This window comes from Poeciliopsis prolifica, unplaced genomic scaffold (genome assembly GCF_027474105.1).
Source record: "Poeciliopsis prolifica strain line A6 unplaced genomic scaffold, Auburn_PproV2 SCAFFOLD082, whole genome shotgun sequence".
NCBI classification, from domain to species: domain Eukaryota; kingdom Metazoa; phylum Chordata; class Actinopteri; order Cyprinodontiformes; family Poeciliidae; genus Poeciliopsis; species Poeciliopsis prolifica.
This window is the reverse complement of record NW_026562457.1, coordinates 1534608-1555000: the sequence shown is the minus strand read 5'-3', so window position 1 is coordinate 1555000 and position 20393 is coordinate 1534608. Positions and strand designations below refer to the sequence as shown.

Genomic DNA, 20393 nt, shown 5'->3' with positions numbered 1-20393 from the left:
TGTGTTAGTGTGTGTTAGTGTGTGTGTTAGTGTGTGTGTCTGTGTGTGTGAGTGTGTGTGTGTAGTGTGTGTGTGTGTGTGCGTGTGTGTGTGTTAGTGTGTGTCTGTGTGTGTGTGTGTTAGTGTGTGTCTGTGTGTTTGTGTTAGTGTGTGTGTGTGTGTGTGTGTGTGTGTGTGTAGTGTGTGTGTGTGTGTGTTAGTGTGTGTGTGTGTGTGTGTGTGTGTGTGCGTGTGTGTGTGTTAGTGTGTGTCTGTGTGTTTGTGTTAGTGTTGTGTGTGTGTTAGTGTGTGTGTGTGTGTTAGTGTGTGTGTGTGTGTGTTAGTGTGTGTGTGTGTGTGTGTGTTATGTGGCGTTAAGCAGTCTGATGGCCCGGGGGAAGAAACTGGTCAGTAGTCTGGTTGTTCTGCACAAGATGCTGCAGAACCTTCTTCCAGACGCCAGGGGGGGAAACAGTCCATGGTTGGGGTGGGTGGGGTCGGAGAGGATCTGGTGAGCGCGGGATAGGCAGCGCCTCTCTGCGATGTCCTTGATGCAGGGGAGCAGAGCCCCCGTGATCTTCCCCTGTCCTCACCACCCTCTGTAGAGACTTCCAGTCAGAGGCCCTGCAGCTCCCAGACCAGATGGAGATGTAGCTGGTCAGTTGGGCTCTCGATGGTCCCTCTGTAGAAGGTCTGAAGGATGGGGGGCGGAGGGATGCTCTCTTCATCCCACGCAGGAAGTGCATGCGCTGCTGGCCCTTCTTCACCAGTGAGGAGATGTGGGAGACCAGCTGAGGTTCTCGTTGATGTGCACCCCAGGAACTTGGTGCTGCTGACGACCTCCACTGCTGAGTCGTTGATGAGGAGTGGTGTGTGGGTGGGTCTGGATTTCCTGAAGTCTGCAGTTCTGCTCCTTGAGTTCAGATGAAGGTGATGATGAAGCTTTTTCTGTGTGGCTCTTATACGACATGCGCTTAATATCATCAGGTCCGGGAATCGAACCCGCGACGGCCGCATGGAGGACTCGAGGCCTCCAAACGTGTCGCGCTTCCCCTACGCCACCACATCACGTCTGAGATTAAGCTTTTAGTCGCAGTCTAGTTCTGGTTCGTTTTTCAGGTTTGATCTGAAACAGGTTCATCTGGAAACTGTGACTGCAACAAACCAGCCGGCAGTGCCCTTTGACCCCTGGAGCAAAGCGGTAGTCATAAACCCTGCTGAACACATCAGTTTCATCTTCCTTCTGATTGGTCCCGTGGCTTTGGGTCGGGGTCAGAGGTCAAACTGCTCCTCTGACAGGAAGTCAATGCACCACTTTGACCTGTCCTGGAGACCAGACTACTTCCTGGAGACTAGTTATGTTGGAGCTGGGGACCAGACTACTTCCTGGAGGTCAACTCTCTCTGCTGGTATGCTGACCTTGATTTTGTGTTGCCAGATCATCCTCCAGAAGTCGGTCAGAGTGGAACTGAGGGGCGCCTGGGAGGCGATGTATCTGCAGTTACCCGACGCCCCCTACAGGACAAACAGTGCTGTTACTACCAGAGCTTTCTCACAGCAGCAGGACACACCTGAGTGGTGAGCTGCATCACCTGGACGAAGCTGGCGTTGATGTAGTCGGAATCAGAACCTGAAATCTGCAGAGACAGAACCACTCGGGTCTGATCATCTGGATGGAGACATGGGGTCAAAGGGCAGAGAGGTGTTAAAATACTACACACTTCTGCTAGGCAAAGGAAAGAGACAGTGAAGACAGCAGGACGGTGTCTTCATACATGGCAGGATGTCCTTGTATCGGTTTTTCTTGGCGTTTTCCTTTAGGGATCCAACCTCTGTGGTCAAACTGTGATCTCTCTTTAACTGGAGCGACTGGGAACGCACCACCTGCACACACACAGAGACACAGAGAGACACACAGAGACAGAGACACACAGAGACAGAGACACACAGAGACAGACACACAGAGAGACACACAGAGACACACAGAGACAGAGACACACAGAGAGACACACAGAGACAGAGACACACAGAGAGACACAGAGAGACACACAGAGACAGAGACACACAGAGACAGAGACACACAGAGAGACACACAGAGACAGAGACACACAGAGAGACAGACAGAGACACACAGAGAGACACACAGAGACAGAGACACACAGCTGGTGTGTTACTGATTTTTCAGATCTTTGGTTTTTAATAATTGCTTTTGTTTCTTGTTTGCGTTTTGTTCTTTAAATCATGTTTTATTTTTGTCATTTTTACTCTGATTTCTAACAGAATTGATTATTGTTTAATTAACCAAGTATTTCAGACTGGTTTTCTTAACTGGGACGTAGTTTACTGGAAAGATCATCACCAGTGAGATTTATTAACTCTGCTACATGTTGCGCTAGCAAAAACCAGTCAGGACCAATAAACACTGAGGGGTCCAGTAAGAGACTGGCACCAACTAGTCAGAACTGGGAGCAGAACTGGGAGCAGAAACTGGTTCCCCTCCTGTGTGACCGGTTCACAAAAAACCAGCAGAAATCGAACGAGGAAGCAGAACTTCCTGTGGCTCAGAAACCAGAAGCAGAGACCCGTTCAGGGAGTCAGAACTAGTGGGGACCAGTGGGGACCAGTGGGGACCAGTAGGACTGACAGAGACCAGCTGGAACTCAACAGGCGCTCCGAGTCGCTCCACACTGTGGAGTGGTTTTGGGTCACAGGGAGAAAAACCAGAACCTGTCACTGTCTTGAAGGTTTGACCGTCATGTGCAGAACACGGCTGGAAAAAGCCCAACCCAGCAAACCCTGACCCTTGACCTCTGACTTTCAGGCATGGTGGAGGAGGGATGGTGCTGTGAGCCTGTTCCAGGATTTTACTGGCCGAATCATGAACTGCTGTCTGACCAGTCCTAACCAGTCCAAACCAGTCCTAACCAGTCCAAACCAGTCCTAACCAGTCCAAACCAGTCCTAACCAGTCCAAACCAGTCCAAACCAGTTCAAACCAGTTCAAACCAGTCCTAACCAGTCCAAACCAGTCCTAACCAGTCCAAACCAGTCCTAACTAGTCCTAACCAGTCCTAACCAGTCCAAACCAGTCCTAACCAGTCCAAACCAGTCCAAACCAGTCCTAACCAGTCCAAACCTGTCCTAACTAGTCCTAACCAGTCCTAACCAGTCCAAACCAGTCCTAACCAGTCCAAACCAGTCCTAACGTCCTAACCAGTCCTAACCAGTCCAAACCAGTCCTAACCAGTCCAAACCAGTCCAAACCAGTCCTAACCAGTCCAAACCTGTCCTAACTAGTCCTAACCAGTCCTAACCATTTCAAAGTGCATCTAGTTTGGATTCAAGCTGTCAGAAAGTTTCTCTGGTGGCTGTGATGAGTTCAGACGTGTGAAGCAGAGGAACAGCAGAGCGACACTGTGAGCCTTAAAACCACAGCACTGCTAGCGGTTAGCTAGCTAACCCTGAACAGACAAGGCGCCATGGCAACAGAGGATGTGGTGAGACTGAGGACAGAGTCGTCTAAAGATGAGACAGGATGGAAACGTCTTCAGAGGACGGAAAACGTCTTCAGAGGATGGAAACGTCTTCAGTGGACGGAAACGTCTTCAGAGGACAGACGTCTTCAGAGGACGGAAACGTCTTCAGAGGACGGAAACGTCCTCAGTCTCAGTGGACAGACACGTCTCTGTCTTTAGAGGTTTGCTGGTTCAGATGTCAGATCGACTGAACTCGACATGATGGCTTCTCATCTACAATCGGCTAAAGGAGGACTTCCTGGAGGTCAGAGGTCAGGCTGCGGGGAGTTTCTCTCTGCTTCCTCCTCTTCAGTCTCCAGAGAGGAGGAGTAGAGAGGTGGTGGAGGTGGTGTCATCCTGTGGGCTATTGAGCTGAAAGCAGCAGAGCAAAAGGAAACAGAGCTCCGCCTGTCAGCTCCTCCTCTTTAGTTAAAGACTCTCTGCTGACCTTTGACCCCTGGCTGCTTCCTGCTTGTGTTTCTGCTTTGCCTGGTAGTAGGAAGGTTGTTGGTTTGAGTCCTGTTCTCCCTGGGCCTGTGCGTTTCTCTCTAGCAGCATGCTGGTTGTACCGCGCCTCTCCCCAGACCCTTGACCTCTGACCCCAGCAGGATGTAACGCTGCAGAAGTTGTGTGCTGAGGTTTCTGTGGTAAACTGATAAGTCAGTAGATTTGAATTCAGCTTTAATCCACAAGAAGTTTCTACGCCTTCCTGTAAATACTGCATGAATCCCAGGGAACCCAGAACGGTTCCTGGTGGAACCTCCACCTGAACGACCGGCCAGTGAAACAATCAAATGTTTAGAAAGTGGCTTCATAGTTTAACCAAATGAAGCTGGCAGCAACTTTCTGCTGCTTTGAATAACCGGCTCAGAGAGACGCTGCAACACTGGCAGCTTTTTCCTGGGAAGTTTCCCTCTGAGGCAGCAGGAAGAGAACAAACTGTCCATCCGCCAGGCCCGGCGCTCCAGGCGCTCCAGGGCTCCAGGCCCGGCGCTCCAGGCGCTCCAGGCCCGGCGCTCCAGGCCCGGCGCTCCAGGCGCTCCAGGCCCGGCGCTCCAGGCGCTCCAGGCCCGGCGCTCCAGGCGCTCCAGGCCCGGCGCTCCAGGCGCTCCAGGCCCGGTGCTCCAGGCCCGGTGTTGCTGCCGTCAGGAGTTAAAAGCGTTTTCCAGCGGTGACACTGACCTGGTACTCCTGCTCCACGGCGGCCGGGTCCACGGCCCTCAGGGCAGACAGAAGCACGTCCATGACCAGCTCCGGTCGGCAGCTCACTCTCACTCTGACTGCGTCTCAGTTCTGCCTCTGACTTTAACCGTCAGTTAATAATTCAGCTCCTCTCTCACTTCACAACCAGGAAGTGAGGAACCTGAATGACACAAACCGCTCCGGACCGATTACCTCACTGGCCTTTATTGTGTCACTTCAGCAGAGGAGGCGTCCTTCCTCAAACACGCAGCTGGTCTCTCACCGTGGAGCCACGTTTGACCTGCAGCCCGTCAGAACCGGGTCAGCCGCAGAACCAGAACCGTCCTTAACGACGACAAACAGAAACAGAGCATTCAGCCAAACGACTGCAAACCTTTCAGAGGAGAAGAGAAAGAAGAAGCCAGACAGCAGAATCTACCATGAAGAAGAACCGAGAGTCCAGAACCCAAAACACAACAATTTCATAAAAACATGAGAAAAAGCACCAAAGATGTAAATCTATATGTCACCATTTGAAGAAATCTGCCAGATATAATCAGGGTTAGGGTTTTTGTGGGCGTGATGTCGATCTGACATCCCGTGCAAAAAGTCAAATATATACAAGTAACTTTAACTCCAAGCACACCAAAGAAGAAGCAGCAATTGTGGCAAGGTGCAGATGATGTGACAAAGGTCAAAGTGCAGAACAATATGGCTGTGTGTGGGTTGGGGTGTATGTGAGGTTATGATATGTGTGGGAGGGGGCGGCAGGAGTAATGGCTCTGACGGCTGTGGGGAAGAAACTGTTTCTCAGTCTGTTTGTTGTAGTCCGTATATTCCTGAACCGCTGGCCTGATGGCAGCGGCACAAACAGTCTGTGGCCCGGGTGGCTGGAATCCATGGCTATGGATCCAGCTCTCTTCTTGACCCGGCCCATGTAAATAGAGTCCAGGTCCGGGAGGGGGCATCCCACAATGCCTTGTGCCGTTCTCACCACCCGTGTCAGTTGTTTCCTCTCCAGTGCTGTGCAGCTACCGTACCACACAGTCACGTTGAGGCAGAGGACGCTCTCGATCGTCGCCCTGTAAAAGTTCACGAGCAGCCGTGAGGAAAGTCCAGCCCGTCTCAGTTTCCTGAGGAAGAAGAGCCTTTGTTGTGCTTTCTTCACCAGGTGGGAGGTGTTGGTATTCCAGGAGAGGTCAGACGTGATGTGGAGGCCCAGGAACTTGATGTTGTCCACACGCTCCACCTCTTCTCCATCTATGAGAAGGGGAGTGTGACCCGTCCTCCTGGACCTTCTGTAGTCCACAATGACCTCCTTGGTCTTCCCTGTGTTCAGCACCAAGTTATTGGCTGAACACCACTGAGTGAGCTGCTGAATCTCCTCTCTGTAGTGGGTCTCGTTGTTGTCTGAAATGAGACCCACTACTGTTGTGTCGTCCGCGAACTTGACGACTGTGTTGGTGGGGTGGATGGCAACGCAGTCGTGTGTAAACAGGGTGAAGAGAGCAGGGCTCTCTATTCTCACCACCTGAGGCCTGTTGGTGAGGAAGTCTATGATCCAGTGGCACAGTGAAGCAGGCAGCCCCACCTTGAGTAGCTTCAGCACCAGCTTGTCTGGGATGACGGTGTTAAATGCTGAGCTGAAGTCTACAAATAGCATCCTGACGTAGGTGTTGGGATGCTGCAGATGGGACAGGGCTGTGTGCAGAGTGATGGAGACAGCATCCTCTGTTGACCGGTTCGCTCTGTAGGCGAACTGGAGGCTGTCCAGGTCTGCAGGGATGAAGTGTCTGATGTACCTCAGAAGAATCCTCTCAAAGCACTTCATGATCACCGGGGTCAGAGCGACGGGCCGGTAATCGTTCAGGCTGGTGATGGTCGTCTTCTTCGGTACAGGGATGATGGTGGAAGACTTGAGACACTCAGGAACCATGGTGAACTGCAGGGACAGATTGAAAATGTCCAGAAACACTCCTGCCAGCTGGTCGGCGCATGTTTTCAGCGTCTGGCCTGACACCTTGTCCGGTCCTGTAGCTTTGCGGGTGTTGATCCTCCTCAGGGTGGACGTCACCTGGTGCTGCTGCAGGACGAGAGGCTGGTACTGCTCTTCCAGTCGGGGTAGATGTACAGCTTCTCTGCTGCCCACTGTGTCAAAGCAGGAAAGAAGCTGTTTAAGGTGTCAGGCAGGGTGGGGTCGCGGCTGGTCAGCTGAGTGCTGTGTTTGTAGTCTGTCATGGTCCTGATGCCTCTCCACATGCTACTGGGGTTGTTGTTGATGAAGTGTTCCTCAATCCGCTGTTTGTACTTGAGCTTGGTCTGCTTAGTTCCTTTTTTCAGTTCCGACCGGGCCCTGCTATAAACCAACCTGTCATTTAAATGTGTCATTCAAAGCCTAAATAGATATAAAGTAAATATGTTAGTTATTTGTGGCAAACTGAATTTCTCATTGTTAGTGGGTGGGGCTAACACTGCTCAATGGTGACTGGTCGGCAGTTAGAGTATTTTTACAGGATTTATGGTGAACAGGAAATGTTCACCATAAATCATTTGAAGATATAATTAGTACAATTGACCTTTATAATTACATATTCAACGAGAAAATTCCTGAAGAAATTTAACCGGGGCCTGCCAAAGTGTGCCCGTCGGTTTGGACCCAGAGTTCTGATGCTAAATGCTACCTTTGCTGAAAAAATGACAAAGTATCATGTGAAGAATCACAAGAATGTTCACTAACATGGACTTGCACCATTCAGTATGTTGAAATAAATGTATAAGCTCAAATTAGCTGAAATGCTAATGTTAGCATGAATACTGTCAGTAGCATGTGGACCATCACTAGCATGATGTCTGTAATTGACTTACTCCAGTCACTATACTAAACATGGGTAATAAGCCAGAGAAATAGCTAATACCTCATTTAAGGTAAAAGGCTAATGCTAATGAGCCTGAGAGAAATAGATCATGCTGGATAATCTTACGGCAGTGCACTAGTGGGGAACAGTGAAATGCTAATGTTAATGCACTGTCTTGCTGTTTAAGACAGTGTCCTAACTTGAGAAGAAAAGATAATGCAAGCTAATATCATTGCAGCGCCTGTGGCGCTGCATTAGCCATAGATGAATCTTAAGGCTTTTATTTTGAAATTTTCATTAAGCTTGATTTTAAATGGCCAATCTAATCCCATGTGTAACAGTGATTGGGTTCAACCAGCTATATAATGGTCAAAGAGCACTTACTTGATGGAAAAATTGTCAAGACTTTTATTTTGAAATTGTTTTAAGCTTAATTTAAAATTGTCACATTAATTCCATATGTAACTATGGTTGGTCAAAATCAGTTATAAAATGCTTAAAACACAAGTAGTTCTAAAAGCCAGCTCTGCCACAGTAAAAACTACAGTGATGCGTTTTTGTAGTCCTAATCAGCTGCTGTGTTGCTATGGTAATGGATCCTCTGCCAGCTGTCGTGTGTGAGACAGAGAGGTGGAGACACATTTCTATCTTTGTGAGACGCCCAGTCAGTTTTAATGGAAAAAGCAGGCCGAACAAGTCCTTGCCGTTCGGGAACCGTGATATGTATCGGAAAACCGTTTGAAGTGTTTGAGAGAGCTATCTGTCGTCTCCGATAGTCCTGCAATTCACATCTGTACATCACTCACGGTAATTGCAGCAATTAGAGAAAAATGGTGTGAACTGAGGTCTGGCAATTTCCATAAAAGTATGAAAATATATGGTGGAGAGCGTCAGTTACCCTGGAACATGATTTCGCTCAAAAGCACCTTGACAGAAAACCGTAAGCCCTAGGAAAATTTTGAAAACATTTTACCGGAGCAAACATTCGTATCGATGTCATGACCGAGTTTCATACCGATAGCACGATATTTGTGGGCGTGGGCGATTTCAAAATTGGTTTGGGGTCAGAAATCCACTTCATTTTTCACTCTAGCAGAGCGGCAGATGGTGGCAGTTATGCTCTGCGTTTCGGCAGTTGGAAATTTCGCTCGTTTTTCGCTTGTTACGCGTTGTAACGCGATTCCCCATAAAAGTAATAGCTCCAATGCAGGGATCGAGCCGCACGTTTTGATACCACTTTTGTGGGTGGGCTCGCAGCGGTGCGAGCCGCATTCCGGTCTACGGAAGAATAAGTTAATAAAGAGGCATTCTATTAGGTGAAGATTAATAGGTGCCTCCATGCAATGCATGGAGGCAGGCCCCAATGACGTGATTGGGTGTTTAGCACAGTTATATAAATAGATACGATGTTTTTATTCAAGCTATCGATGAATGAATGCAAAAAGCGGCCAAAGTCTAAAGAAACCCCTTCAGGAGAAGAGTCGATCCGGGTTTAGCCGGCTGTTGGAATGAGCTCAGAAACAAAGTGGGCTCTGAGCTGCGTCTCAGTGTCAGAGTGAGACCTCTGTGCTCTCAGCCCATCTTCGCCGCTGCTAGCCTGCTAGCTAGCAGCTCTCCGGGAACATGGCGGCGTCGCAGGCTCTGTCCGAGGAGGAGTTCCACCGGATGCAGGTGAGAAGGAGCGGCTGGAGGCTCCTCGTTGGGCGGCAGGTGCTGTCAGGTAGCAGGCACACCCGAAGGGAGCGGCGGCCATGCGGAGCGGCGCTGCCGGAGGACGTTAGCGCTCCGTGCTAACCTTTAGCTGCTGATCTGGAGCGGGTATCGGAGCGAGCTGGTCGGGTCTGCGGGGATGCGGATGCGGGGTTGGAGGGTTAAATGCGTTTATCTGGGCCTGTGACGGCCGGAGGTCTCGGACTGAGCCGGGACACCTTCCAGACTGATGGACGCTTTCCTTTAGCTGCCAACTCGCTAGCCTCTGTGCTGCTAACCGTTATGTTTCTGTCAGCTGACAGTCACCGGGTCTGAGGGACGCGGCTGGCCGCGTTCAGGTCCAGCTAGCTCGGCCGCAGGTGGAGCCAAGAGCCGTTGCATGGACCGGGCCGAGAGGTGATGGTGTTTAAAGACAGTGATCAGAGTATTTAGTTCCAGGAAAAAGTGAGTCATAGTCAGGTGATTGTAGATGACCCGACCAGGACATCCGGGTTCAGACGCAATTAGGAGCAAAGTGCACTTTCTTCATCAGCCCTCACATGTTGGACGTTTCAGGAAAAGAAAAGTCAGTGGAAGGAAGACAAACAAAAGATCTGAAGGTGTTGCGTTCAGGTACCTGTGATCAGAGGGTCACTCCGGGCTGGAGACGTGAGGAAAGCCGGATCGAGAGATGGAGGATTTCTGGGAGAAATGGAGACAGGTGATCCAACATGGAGGTGCCTGAATGGAGAAGATGGAATATTTCATGTGCTCAGATGGGTGATTGTTGGTTTCTTGGGAAAGTTTTTCGTTTCTGGATAAAAATGCAGTCCAGAGGTCCCAGTGAAGAATGTTTTCAGGTCTGAAGCTCTTAGATGTTAGTCCAGCACATCATTTAATATTTCAGTAAAATGTACAACTTGCAGATACAAGAATCTAATGTGGCACAGATGTTCCTGGGGATTTAGTGTTAAGAAAACCCCCAAATCTTTAGACACTGGGAAGAGTAAAGACGTCTGCTATAGCAGTGGTCCCCAACCTTTTCACCACCATGGACCGCTCCAGGCTTGGCAGTTTTACGGCGGCTCCTCCCTGTCCGATCCTCCTGTACTGTGAGGTGTGTCACAACGACTGATCTGGTCCAGTCAGTAGAACGTCGTCGGGACCGCGCCGATCAAAAATCAGGTATATTTGTCATTGTCTTGGCCCGATTATCCCATTCTGTGGGTTTTCCCTGACAGTGAGTCAGAACACAGCCTGTTAAACGTGACAGGCATCAGAAAGCGCCGTGACGCAAGAACGGAGGGGAACCCGAACAGCTGACACGGCGTGACGGAGAGTCTGGTCCTTCACATCATCTGCTGTCAGAGTAGCAAACATGCAGTTTTATCACTGCTTCTACATCTTATTATTCTGAATTCACTGTGGGATGTTGGGGTTTTACTAGATCTTCTTCTGGAACCGGGATGTTCAGTGGAACCGGTTCTGGTGCCGTGTTGCTCCTGGACTCACGAACTGACCGAACCTGTTGGACTTTTATCGGCTCTGAGGTCACAGAGGTTTGTAAAATCGGCCAATGATCCTTAAATCATCTCGACCCCTGACCTCACGCTGTCTGACTCTGGTCACTATGGTAACTGTTATATATCCCTTCAAAATAAGATGCGCCACAAAAACCAACATTTAGTTTTCTAAACATTTTAACTCAGGATATCGACTGATGGACCCTGAGCTGTTTCTCCTGCTGGAGACGCTGAAGTGATGCTCAGGGAGACACTGGGTCTCCATGGTGATGCAGTCTGAAGCTTCATTGGCTCATCAGGTCACCTGACCATCCAGAGCAGCTTGGACTGTGGGAATCAACCCACCGGGACAAACCCATCCTCCTGCCTCTCTGGGCCTGCAGACAAACTTTCCAAAGAATCTGATCTGGTTCTGTTCATTTTGCTGCTTGTGGATCAATGTTGGCGCCAAAACACAGCCGAGAGAATCCGGTAAAGGATTTTCAAAATAAAAGACCCTCCAGACTTACATAATACAGAAAACAGAAATATTTCATTATTTTGTGTGCGGCTCGGTACCAACCAGTCCACGACCCGGTACCGTTGGGACCACTGTGCTGTAGTTTTCAAGTAAAATTTATTTCTGCAGTAATTTGCCAATATTAGTCACAGGTGAATACTTTTTGTGTCAAATTATACATAATCATAGAAGTTAAATGTACTGATAATGCTTTAGAAAATTCAAGATGGTGGTCATGGAAAATTTACTTTAGCAATGAAATTGCCAAGTAAATGAATGACATATATAGATCTATATATATATAGCTCTATATATCCTCTGAGCTCGGGTCCTCTACCAGAGGATATATAGATCTATATATATAGATCTATATATCCTCTACCAGAGGATATATAGAGCTATATATATATATATATATATATATATATATATATATATATATATATATATATATATATATATATATATATAGCTCTATATATCCTCTGAGCTCGGGTCCTCTACCAGAGGATATATAGATCTATATATATAGATCTATATATCCTCTACCAGAGGATATATAGATCTATATATATATCCTCTACCAGAGGATATATAGATCTATATATCCTCTACCAGAGGATATATAGATCTATATATATAGATCTATATATATATAGATCTATATATAGATCTATATATATAGATCTATATATCCTCTACCAGAGGCCTGGGAGCTTGAGGGTCCTGCAGATACACTAATACACACTCCTTCTGTGCGGATCACCTTCCCCCTCTTTGTGATCAGCTGACCACACTTCTCTAGTCCGAATGACATCCCAATGTCTGTGCTGTAGATCCTGGTGGTGTGGATCAGTGAGTCGATGTCTCGCTCACTCTTGCCTGAGACTCTTTCTTGAACATCTGTCACAGTGATGGTTACCGGGGCTTGCTCAGGGAGGTTGCTGTGGTCCTCTCGTAGAGAGATCAGCCACTGTGCATTGCTGTTGTGGGACGCCTCCCTTTCCCATATGCCTTTCCAGTATTGTTCAGTCTCCAGCCTTGGTGGGTCTGCTCTGTTGTTATTGTTACCCTGCCATTGAGAGTACACCTTAGCTGGTTGAGTGGAGAAGAGCCGGTTAATCCTTCTGGATTCATTCTCCCTTGTGTATCTCTTTAGGCGGCTGGCCAAGGCTTGGAGCCTCTGTTTGGCAGTTTCAAGTGCTTCAGGTATGGGCATCTGGCTGTACTTTCTGGGTACTGGTCTTTCATTGTACCATTGTGGAGCTCTGACAGTTGGCTCACTTCCCTCCTTGTTACCTTGATTTTAGCCTCTAACCGTCTTTTCCATGGTGGGTATTGGGTCTCATGGTTGCTCTTATAGCCAAGTATCTCAAGGATCACTGATGCTGAGTTGTAGATCAGCTCATTGGTTTCTGTTATGGTGTTGGTAGGGATCGTTCTCAATGAGACTTTCTGATGGTACTTCACTCAGCCGTTGTAATTGGCGCGTTTGATTACATTCGGGTCATGATTCTCTCTCTCAGGTCAGCAGCTGTCTCGTTCAGCTCTGTTTCGCTCATTGGGGCCGTGTATCCCCTCACTGGGTGGGGACTTGTAGTTAAGTCCCCACAGTCCTGACATCCGGGTTCCTCCCTTTTGCCGTAGCATTTGTGTTGTATCTCGTCAATCTCAAGTTGTGATAGCAGTTGCCGTTTGCGGATGTTGGAACACTGAGCTACTAGTTGTTTAGCGCTTAGTGTTGACTGGGGATGTCGAAGTAACCATTCCTTCCCAGTCTTTGCATGTAACCTCTCTCACTAGGGTTACTTGAGTAGTAGCATTTCAACAGATCCACATTTTCATCTCTCGCCCATTTCCGTCTTGTTCCAGTAGCCCATTTGTCATCAAGGTGCTCTGGTTCCCCAACACCTGACGCAGACCTTGTTTGGCCGGGCGACGTCTGAGCCGGCATGTTACGCAACTTAGTATCTCTCATGGTATGAGGTAGGCAGTAGCTTGAAGGGTCTTGCCTAAGGACCCAGACTGGATTCGAACCGTTTTATGGTGAATATGCTTTTACAATAAAATCGTCTTTCCAGTGGTGCACACTGCTAACAAAAAGACGCTAATGCTAGCTATGGAAAACTAGCAGATGCTAACTGTAACGATGAAGATGACTGTCTCGGTGTCAGACTTTATGAAACATTTTGATTGGTCATCTGGGACAGTGGTCAGTTTGAGCTGTTGCTTGTCCCTCAGTGGTCGAGATATTGACCCCGTGACCCCAGATAAACGTAGGTCATGTGGGTTCACCTGTGCAGGTAGACCACTTCTTTCTCTGTAGGTTAATATTTTCTGATCAAAGCAAACAAACAAACCGTCGGATCAGTTGCTGTTGATCCTCTGGAGAGCCTTCAGTGCTGCTCCACCTGCTGCTGCTGCTCCACCTGCTGCTGCTGCTTCACCTGCTGCTGCTGCTTCACCTGCTGCAGCTCCATTTGCAGTGAGAATGTACTGGAGGAAACTTTGGAGTCAGAGTTTGTCTCCATCGTATCAGACTCCTGTACTGACGATGTGTCAGGGTGTTGCCGGTTAACTAACTCAGGGTCGGCTGAACCTGACATCAGCTGGCGAACAGTGATGCTGCGGGTCACCATGTTTCACTGCGTCCAACTTAAAGACTCCAGTTAATGCAGAGCTTCAGACTGGCCAGCAGGGGGAGCTGGTTCCAGTCAGCTAAACCCTTCTGTGTGTGTTTTTCAGGCTCAGCTGCTGGAGCTGAGGACTCAGAACTACCAGCTGTCTGATGACCTCAGGAAGAACTCTGCAGGTAAAACACCAAGGCTGCCCGCAGGATCACTCCTCCTCCACCATGCCAGAACCGGTACAAATAACTTCTGGGTCTGTTTCAGAGCTGAACGCCGTCCGCCTGAAGCTCGGCGTTCTGGAGAGAGACCTAGTCAAAGCTCAGAAGGTGATTGGCTACTGGTTGGTTGGTTTCTGGCTGGTCTCCTTCTGCTTCTACTGATTTTTGTCTCGTTTTTTCTTCAGGCTTTAAACAAGAGTAAAAAGGCTCAGGTGAGTCTCCGTCTTGGTTGCTATGGTTACTAGGCGGCGTGACCCCATTCTGACCCCAGGTGTCGCTGCAGGAGGTGGAGGCTCTGCTGAGTGAGAACGAGATGCTGCAGGGGAAGCTGCACAGCCAGGAGGACGACTTCCGGCTGCAGAACAGCACGCTGATGGGCGAGCTGTCCAAGGTAGGGCGACCTCCGCGTGACCTGAGGTGACCTGAGGTCACCCCAGCCTGACCCCTGTCCCTCAGCTCTGCACGCAGATCGAGCAGCTGGAGACGGAGAACCGGCGCCTGCAAGAGGGGGGCGGAGCCTCTGGGCCCCCTGCTGACTCCGCCCACGGCCCCGCGGACGGGGAGCTGCTGCGGCTGCAGGCCGAGAACGCCGCGCTGCACAAGAAGCTGAGGGGTGAGTCTGATGGGGGGCTCTGGAGGTCTGGTCCGGACCAGGCGGGTTCTATTTGGTTTGGTCCGTTTCTGATGTTTCAATCGCTCCTCTTCTTCTGCAGCTCTCCAGGACCGTTTCGACGGGGAGCCGCAGGGGGCGCCCGTTGCCACAGAGACGGATGGACCAGCTGGCACCAATGGCGTCTCAGATGTGGCAGGGGGCAGGGCAGGGGCGGGGCCAGAGGGAACCAATCAGAGGGAGGAAAAGGTGAGCACCTGTAGCAAAGCTGGACCACAGAGTTCTGTTCAGTCCGACTCAGTTCTGTCCCGGTTCTGTCCCGGTTCTGACCCGGTTCTGTCCCGGTTCTGTCCCGGTTCTGACCCGGTTCTGTCCCGGTTCTGACCCGGTTCTGTCCCTCAGACTGACAGCGGCGTGCAGCAGTCAGAGCAGCAGCGTCACGGTGAGTCTCTCTGCGTTGCCACATCAGCTCATATCAATAATATCTCATCAATATTCATGTCAGGTTCCCCCAGTTAACCTGCTGAGTGTTTTTGTATGAAAGATGTTGATTAGACAGGAAATGTAAAAATATTACTGGATGTTACAGGAAAACATCTCCACTGAAACTATTTAAACCACAACTAGTCTGAAAAACAGCAAATCAAAAAATGCAATTAAAATGAATATTAATTATTTGCACTTGTGTTTAATCCACATGAAGGCAGCGGGTCCCTCGGCCCCCGGGCTTCAGGGGCCATAAATGATCATATTTGAACAAAAACCACAGATGTATAAATGGAACATTTGTTTATTGAGATTATAAATGCTACTAAAGTTGATTTAATGGTTTCAGCATAAAGTAAAATATTTTAAATTGTTTAACATTTAAATATAAGATTTTAAGGAGCTGGCAAGTTTACTTTGTAAAACTTCAAAGAGCAACATCCACAGTTAGATTGTGACCATAGCAACAATCTGATGCTGCGAGGTTAATCTTTGAGTTTGAGCCGTTTGTTCACAAATACAAATGAATAAACTGTAATTATAGTTGTCAGGTTGGCCAGTTAATCTACTTTAATCTCCCAGATTAAATCCAACAGAAGCTGCTAGAGGTTCTGATGTTCTAGCAGCAAGAGGGGCCCCAAAGTCAGGCTCTGCCCCGGGCCTCATGCAGCCTTGGACCGGCCCTGCAGGATGAGTTCAACCTGCTGCACTGCAGAGAGGAGCAACAAACAGATTTAATTCAATGAACCGCTAAAACGTTAACAGAAATGTTAGAGCTCTAGCAGCTCTAACATTTCTATCTGTCCAGTTTTAATACGAGTCACAGAAACTGTTCTGGTCGCCTGAGTTTATGGGACGAGATTTTCAGATCTGTCTTTAACTAAGTGGACAAAGCATTTGACATGGCTGTAGCTTCGTGTAACCGGAAAAATCAAACTAAAACTATTAATAAAACAGTATAAAAGCAGCGTGATGCGAGACCGCCAGGAGAACTGAAAGCTCCTCACCGGCTGAACCTGCACGATGAGCTTAGCGCTGGTTCGCTAAGCGCTAACGCTCCGGCCAACCGGGAGCACAGACATAAACTTTACTGGGAAGACAGCGCCACCCGGTGGGCAGCTGCTGAGATGGAAACGCCATACACAAAGATAAATCCCTCTCAGGCTCCTCAACACACCTCTGACAGCGATTTCAAGTTATTCCTGCGCTTCATAGAGCTGCGCAGCCAGAGCTAACGCGGTGGGGTTAAACTTAAAGAATGATTCCTCACAAGGGGTTGATGTAGATATGCATACAGGTCAGCCTGTCCAGTTTGAGTGAAAGGTCAACTTCACAGAGCAAGCGAGATGCCACACGCTGGGCTTGCAATTAAGCTTTACAAAACCTTAAGCATTTTTCTTTCTTTTTTTTTGAATTATTATTTTCCTAAAAAACAAAAAAACAAGCAACGTTTAGCCTGGCCGTGGGGCAAGGAGAGAATGGCGGCCAGCCAGGCTTATAATACAACAGCGACCTCTTCTGGCAGCGGCTGGTCGGTTCTCATTGTCTGTTTGTTCAGAGCGACAACTGCAGATGGAGATGGAGCTGAACACCCAGACAGAGGAGAAGAGACTCCTGAAGGAGCAGCTGCTGGCCCTGGAGGTACACACTGACACACACTGATACACACTGACACACACTGATACACACTGACACACACTGACACACACTGACACACACTGATACACACTGATACACACTGATACACACTGACACACACTGACACACACACTGATACACACTGACACACACTGACACACACTGACACACACTGATACACACTGACACACACTGACACACACTGACACACACTGACACACACTGATACACACACTGACACACACTGACACACACTGACACACACTGACACACACTGATACACACTGACACACACTGACACACACTGACACACACTGATACACACTGACACACACTGACACACACTGACACACACTGACACACACTGACACACACTGATACACACTGACACACACTGACACACACTGACACACACTGATACACACTGACACACACTGACACACACTGACACACACTGACACACACTGACACACACACTGACACACACTGATACACACTGACACACACTGATACACACACTGATACACACACTGACACACACTGATACACACTGACACACACTGACACACACTGACACACTGACACACACTGACACACACTGACACACACTGACACACACTGATATACACACTGACACACACTGATACACACTGACACACACTGACACACACTGACACACACTGATACACACTGACACACACTGACACACACTGACACACACTGACACACACTGATACACACTGACACACACTGACACACACTGACACACACTGACACACACTGATACACACTGACACACACTGACACACACTGACACACTGATACACACTGACACACACTGACACACACTGACACACACTGACACACACTGATACACACTGACACACACTGACACACACTGACACACACTGATACACACTGACACACACTGACACACACTGATACACACTGACACACACTGACACACACTAATACACACTGATACACACTGATACACACTGATACACACTGACACACACTGATACACACTGACACACACTGATACACACTGACACACACTAATACACACACTGATACACACTGACACACACTGACACACACTGACACACACTGATACACACTGATACACACTAATACACACTGATACACACTGACACACACTAATACACACACTGATACACACTGACACACACTGATACACACTGACACACTGACACACACTGATACACACTGATACACACACTGATACACACTGACACACACTGATACACACTGATACACACTGACACACACTGATACACACTGACACACACTGATACACACTGACACACACTAATACACACTGACACACACTGACACACACTAATACACACTGATACACACTGATACACACTGATACACACTGACACACACTGATACACACTGACACACACTGATACACACTGACACACACTAATACACACTGACACACACTGACACACACTAATACACACTGATACACACTGATACACACTGATACACACTGATACACACTGATACACACTGACACACACTGATACACACTGACACACACTGATACACACTGACACACACTAATACACACACTGATACACACTGACACACACTGACACACACTGACACACACTGATACACACTGACACACACTGACACACACTAATACACACACTGATACACACTGACACACACTGATACACACTGACACACACTGATACACACTGACACACACTGATACACACTGACACACACTAATACACACACTGATACACACTGACACACACTGACACACACTGATACACACTGACACACACTAATACACACACTGATACACACTGACACACACTGATACACACTGATACACACTGATACACACTGACACACACTGATACACACTAATACACACTGATACACACTGACACACACTGATACACACTGACACACACTGATACACACTGACACACACTAATACACACACTGATACACACTGACACACACTGACACACACTGACACACACTGATACACACTGACACACACTGACACACACTGACACACACTGACACACACTGATACACACTGACACACACTGATACACACTAATACACACTGATACACACTGATACACACTGATACACACTGACACACACTGATACACACTGACACACACTGACACACACTGACACACACTGACACACACTGATACACACTGACACACACTGATACACACTAATACACACTGATACACACTGATACACTGATACACACTGACACACACTGATACACACTGACACACACTGATACACACTGACACACACTAATACACACTGACACACTGACACACACTGACACACACTGACACACACTGATACACACTGACACACACTGACACACACTGATACACACTGACACACACTGATACACACTGACACACACTGACACACTGATACACTGATACACACTGACACACACTGATACACACTGACACACACTGACACACACTGATACACACTGATACACACTGATACACACTGACACACACTGATACACACTGACACACACTGATACACACTGACACACACTGACACACACTGATACACACTGATACACACTGATACACACTGATACACACTGACACACACTGATACACACTGACACACACTGATACACACTGACACACACTGATACACACTGACACACACTGACACACACTGATACACACTGACACACACTGACACACACTGATACACACTGACACACACTGATACACACTGACACACTGACACACACTGACACACACTGACACACACTGATACACACTGACACACACTGACACACACTGACACACACTGACACACTCTGACACACACTGACACACACTGACACACACTGACACACACTGATACACACTGACACACACTGATACACACTGACACACACTGACACACACTGACACACACTGATACACACTGACACACTGACACACACTGATACACACTGATACACACACTGACACACACTGACACACACTGATACACACTGACACACACTGACACACACACACACACACTGACACACCCCGACACACACACTGACACACACTGATACACACTGACACACACTGACACACACTGACACACTGACACACACTGACACACACCACACACACTGACACACCCCGACACACACTGACACACACTGATACACACTGACACACACTGACACACACTGACACACACTGACACACACTGATACACACTGACACACACTGACACACACTGACACACTGATACACACTGACACACACTGACACACACTGATACACACTGACACACACTGACACACACTGACACACACTGATACACACTGACACACACTGACACACACTGATACACACTGATACACACTGACACACTGATACACACTGACACACACTGACACACACTGACACACACTGACACACACTGATACACACTGATACACACTGACACACACTGACACACACTGATACACACTGACACACACTGATACACACTGACACACACTGACACACTGAC

The 20393-nt window shown here is 48.3% G+C and overlaps 3 protein-coding genes across 4 annotated transcripts in view; 1 reads left to right on the top strand and 2 right to left on the bottom strand.

Annotated features, from left to right (window-relative positions):
• The window catches only part of ptpn18 (protein tyrosine phosphatase non-receptor type 18), a 17289-nt gene extending 12452 nt beyond the window's left edge, over window positions 1-4837 (bottom strand). The window contains exons 1-4 of one of the 2 annotated variants that reach the window (XM_055022136.1): window positions 4676-4837; window positions 1755-1863; window positions 1572-1648; window positions 1399-1494 (exon numbers count right to left, since the gene is read on the bottom strand). In XM_055022136.1, coding sequence (XP_054878111.1) covers window positions 1399-1494; window positions 1572-1648; window positions 1755-1863; window positions 4676-4738 — 345 coding nt within the window. In that variant the 5' untranslated portion in view covers window positions 4739-4837. The remainder of the gene's footprint in view (window positions 1-1398; window positions 1495-1571; window positions 1649-1754; window positions 1864-4675) is intronic. The other variant, XM_055022135.1, reaches the window with a different exon arrangement.
• An 834-nt stretch (window positions 4838-5671) lies between these two features.
• On the bottom strand, window positions 5672-6967 carry LOC129352927 (uncharacterized). Its single transcript, XM_055022137.1, has 2 exons — window positions 5844-6967; window positions 5672-5757 (listed from the first exon to the last, which is right to left on the bottom strand). Exons 1-2 carry the CDS (start codon window positions 6609-6611, stop codon window positions 5707-5709), a joined length of 819 nt encoding a protein of 272 aa, XP_054878112.1. The 5' UTR covers window positions 6612-6967; the 3' UTR covers window positions 5672-5706.
• A 2048-nt stretch (window positions 6968-9015) lies between these two features.
• Window positions 9016-20393, top strand: part of gripap1 (GRIP1 associated protein 1) — a 30361-nt gene continuing 18983 nt past the window's right edge. The window contains 9 exon segments of the mRNA XM_055022138.1: window positions 9016-9201; window positions 13987-14053; window positions 14136-14197; window positions 14275-14301; window positions 14373-14480; window positions 14546-14702; window positions 14803-14948; window positions 15102-15141; window positions 16744-16826. Coding sequence (XP_054878113.1) covers window positions 9154-9201; window positions 13987-14053; window positions 14136-14197; window positions 14275-14301; window positions 14373-14480; window positions 14546-14702; window positions 14803-14948; window positions 15102-15141; window positions 16744-16826 — 738 coding nt within the window. The 5' untranslated portion in view covers window positions 9016-9153.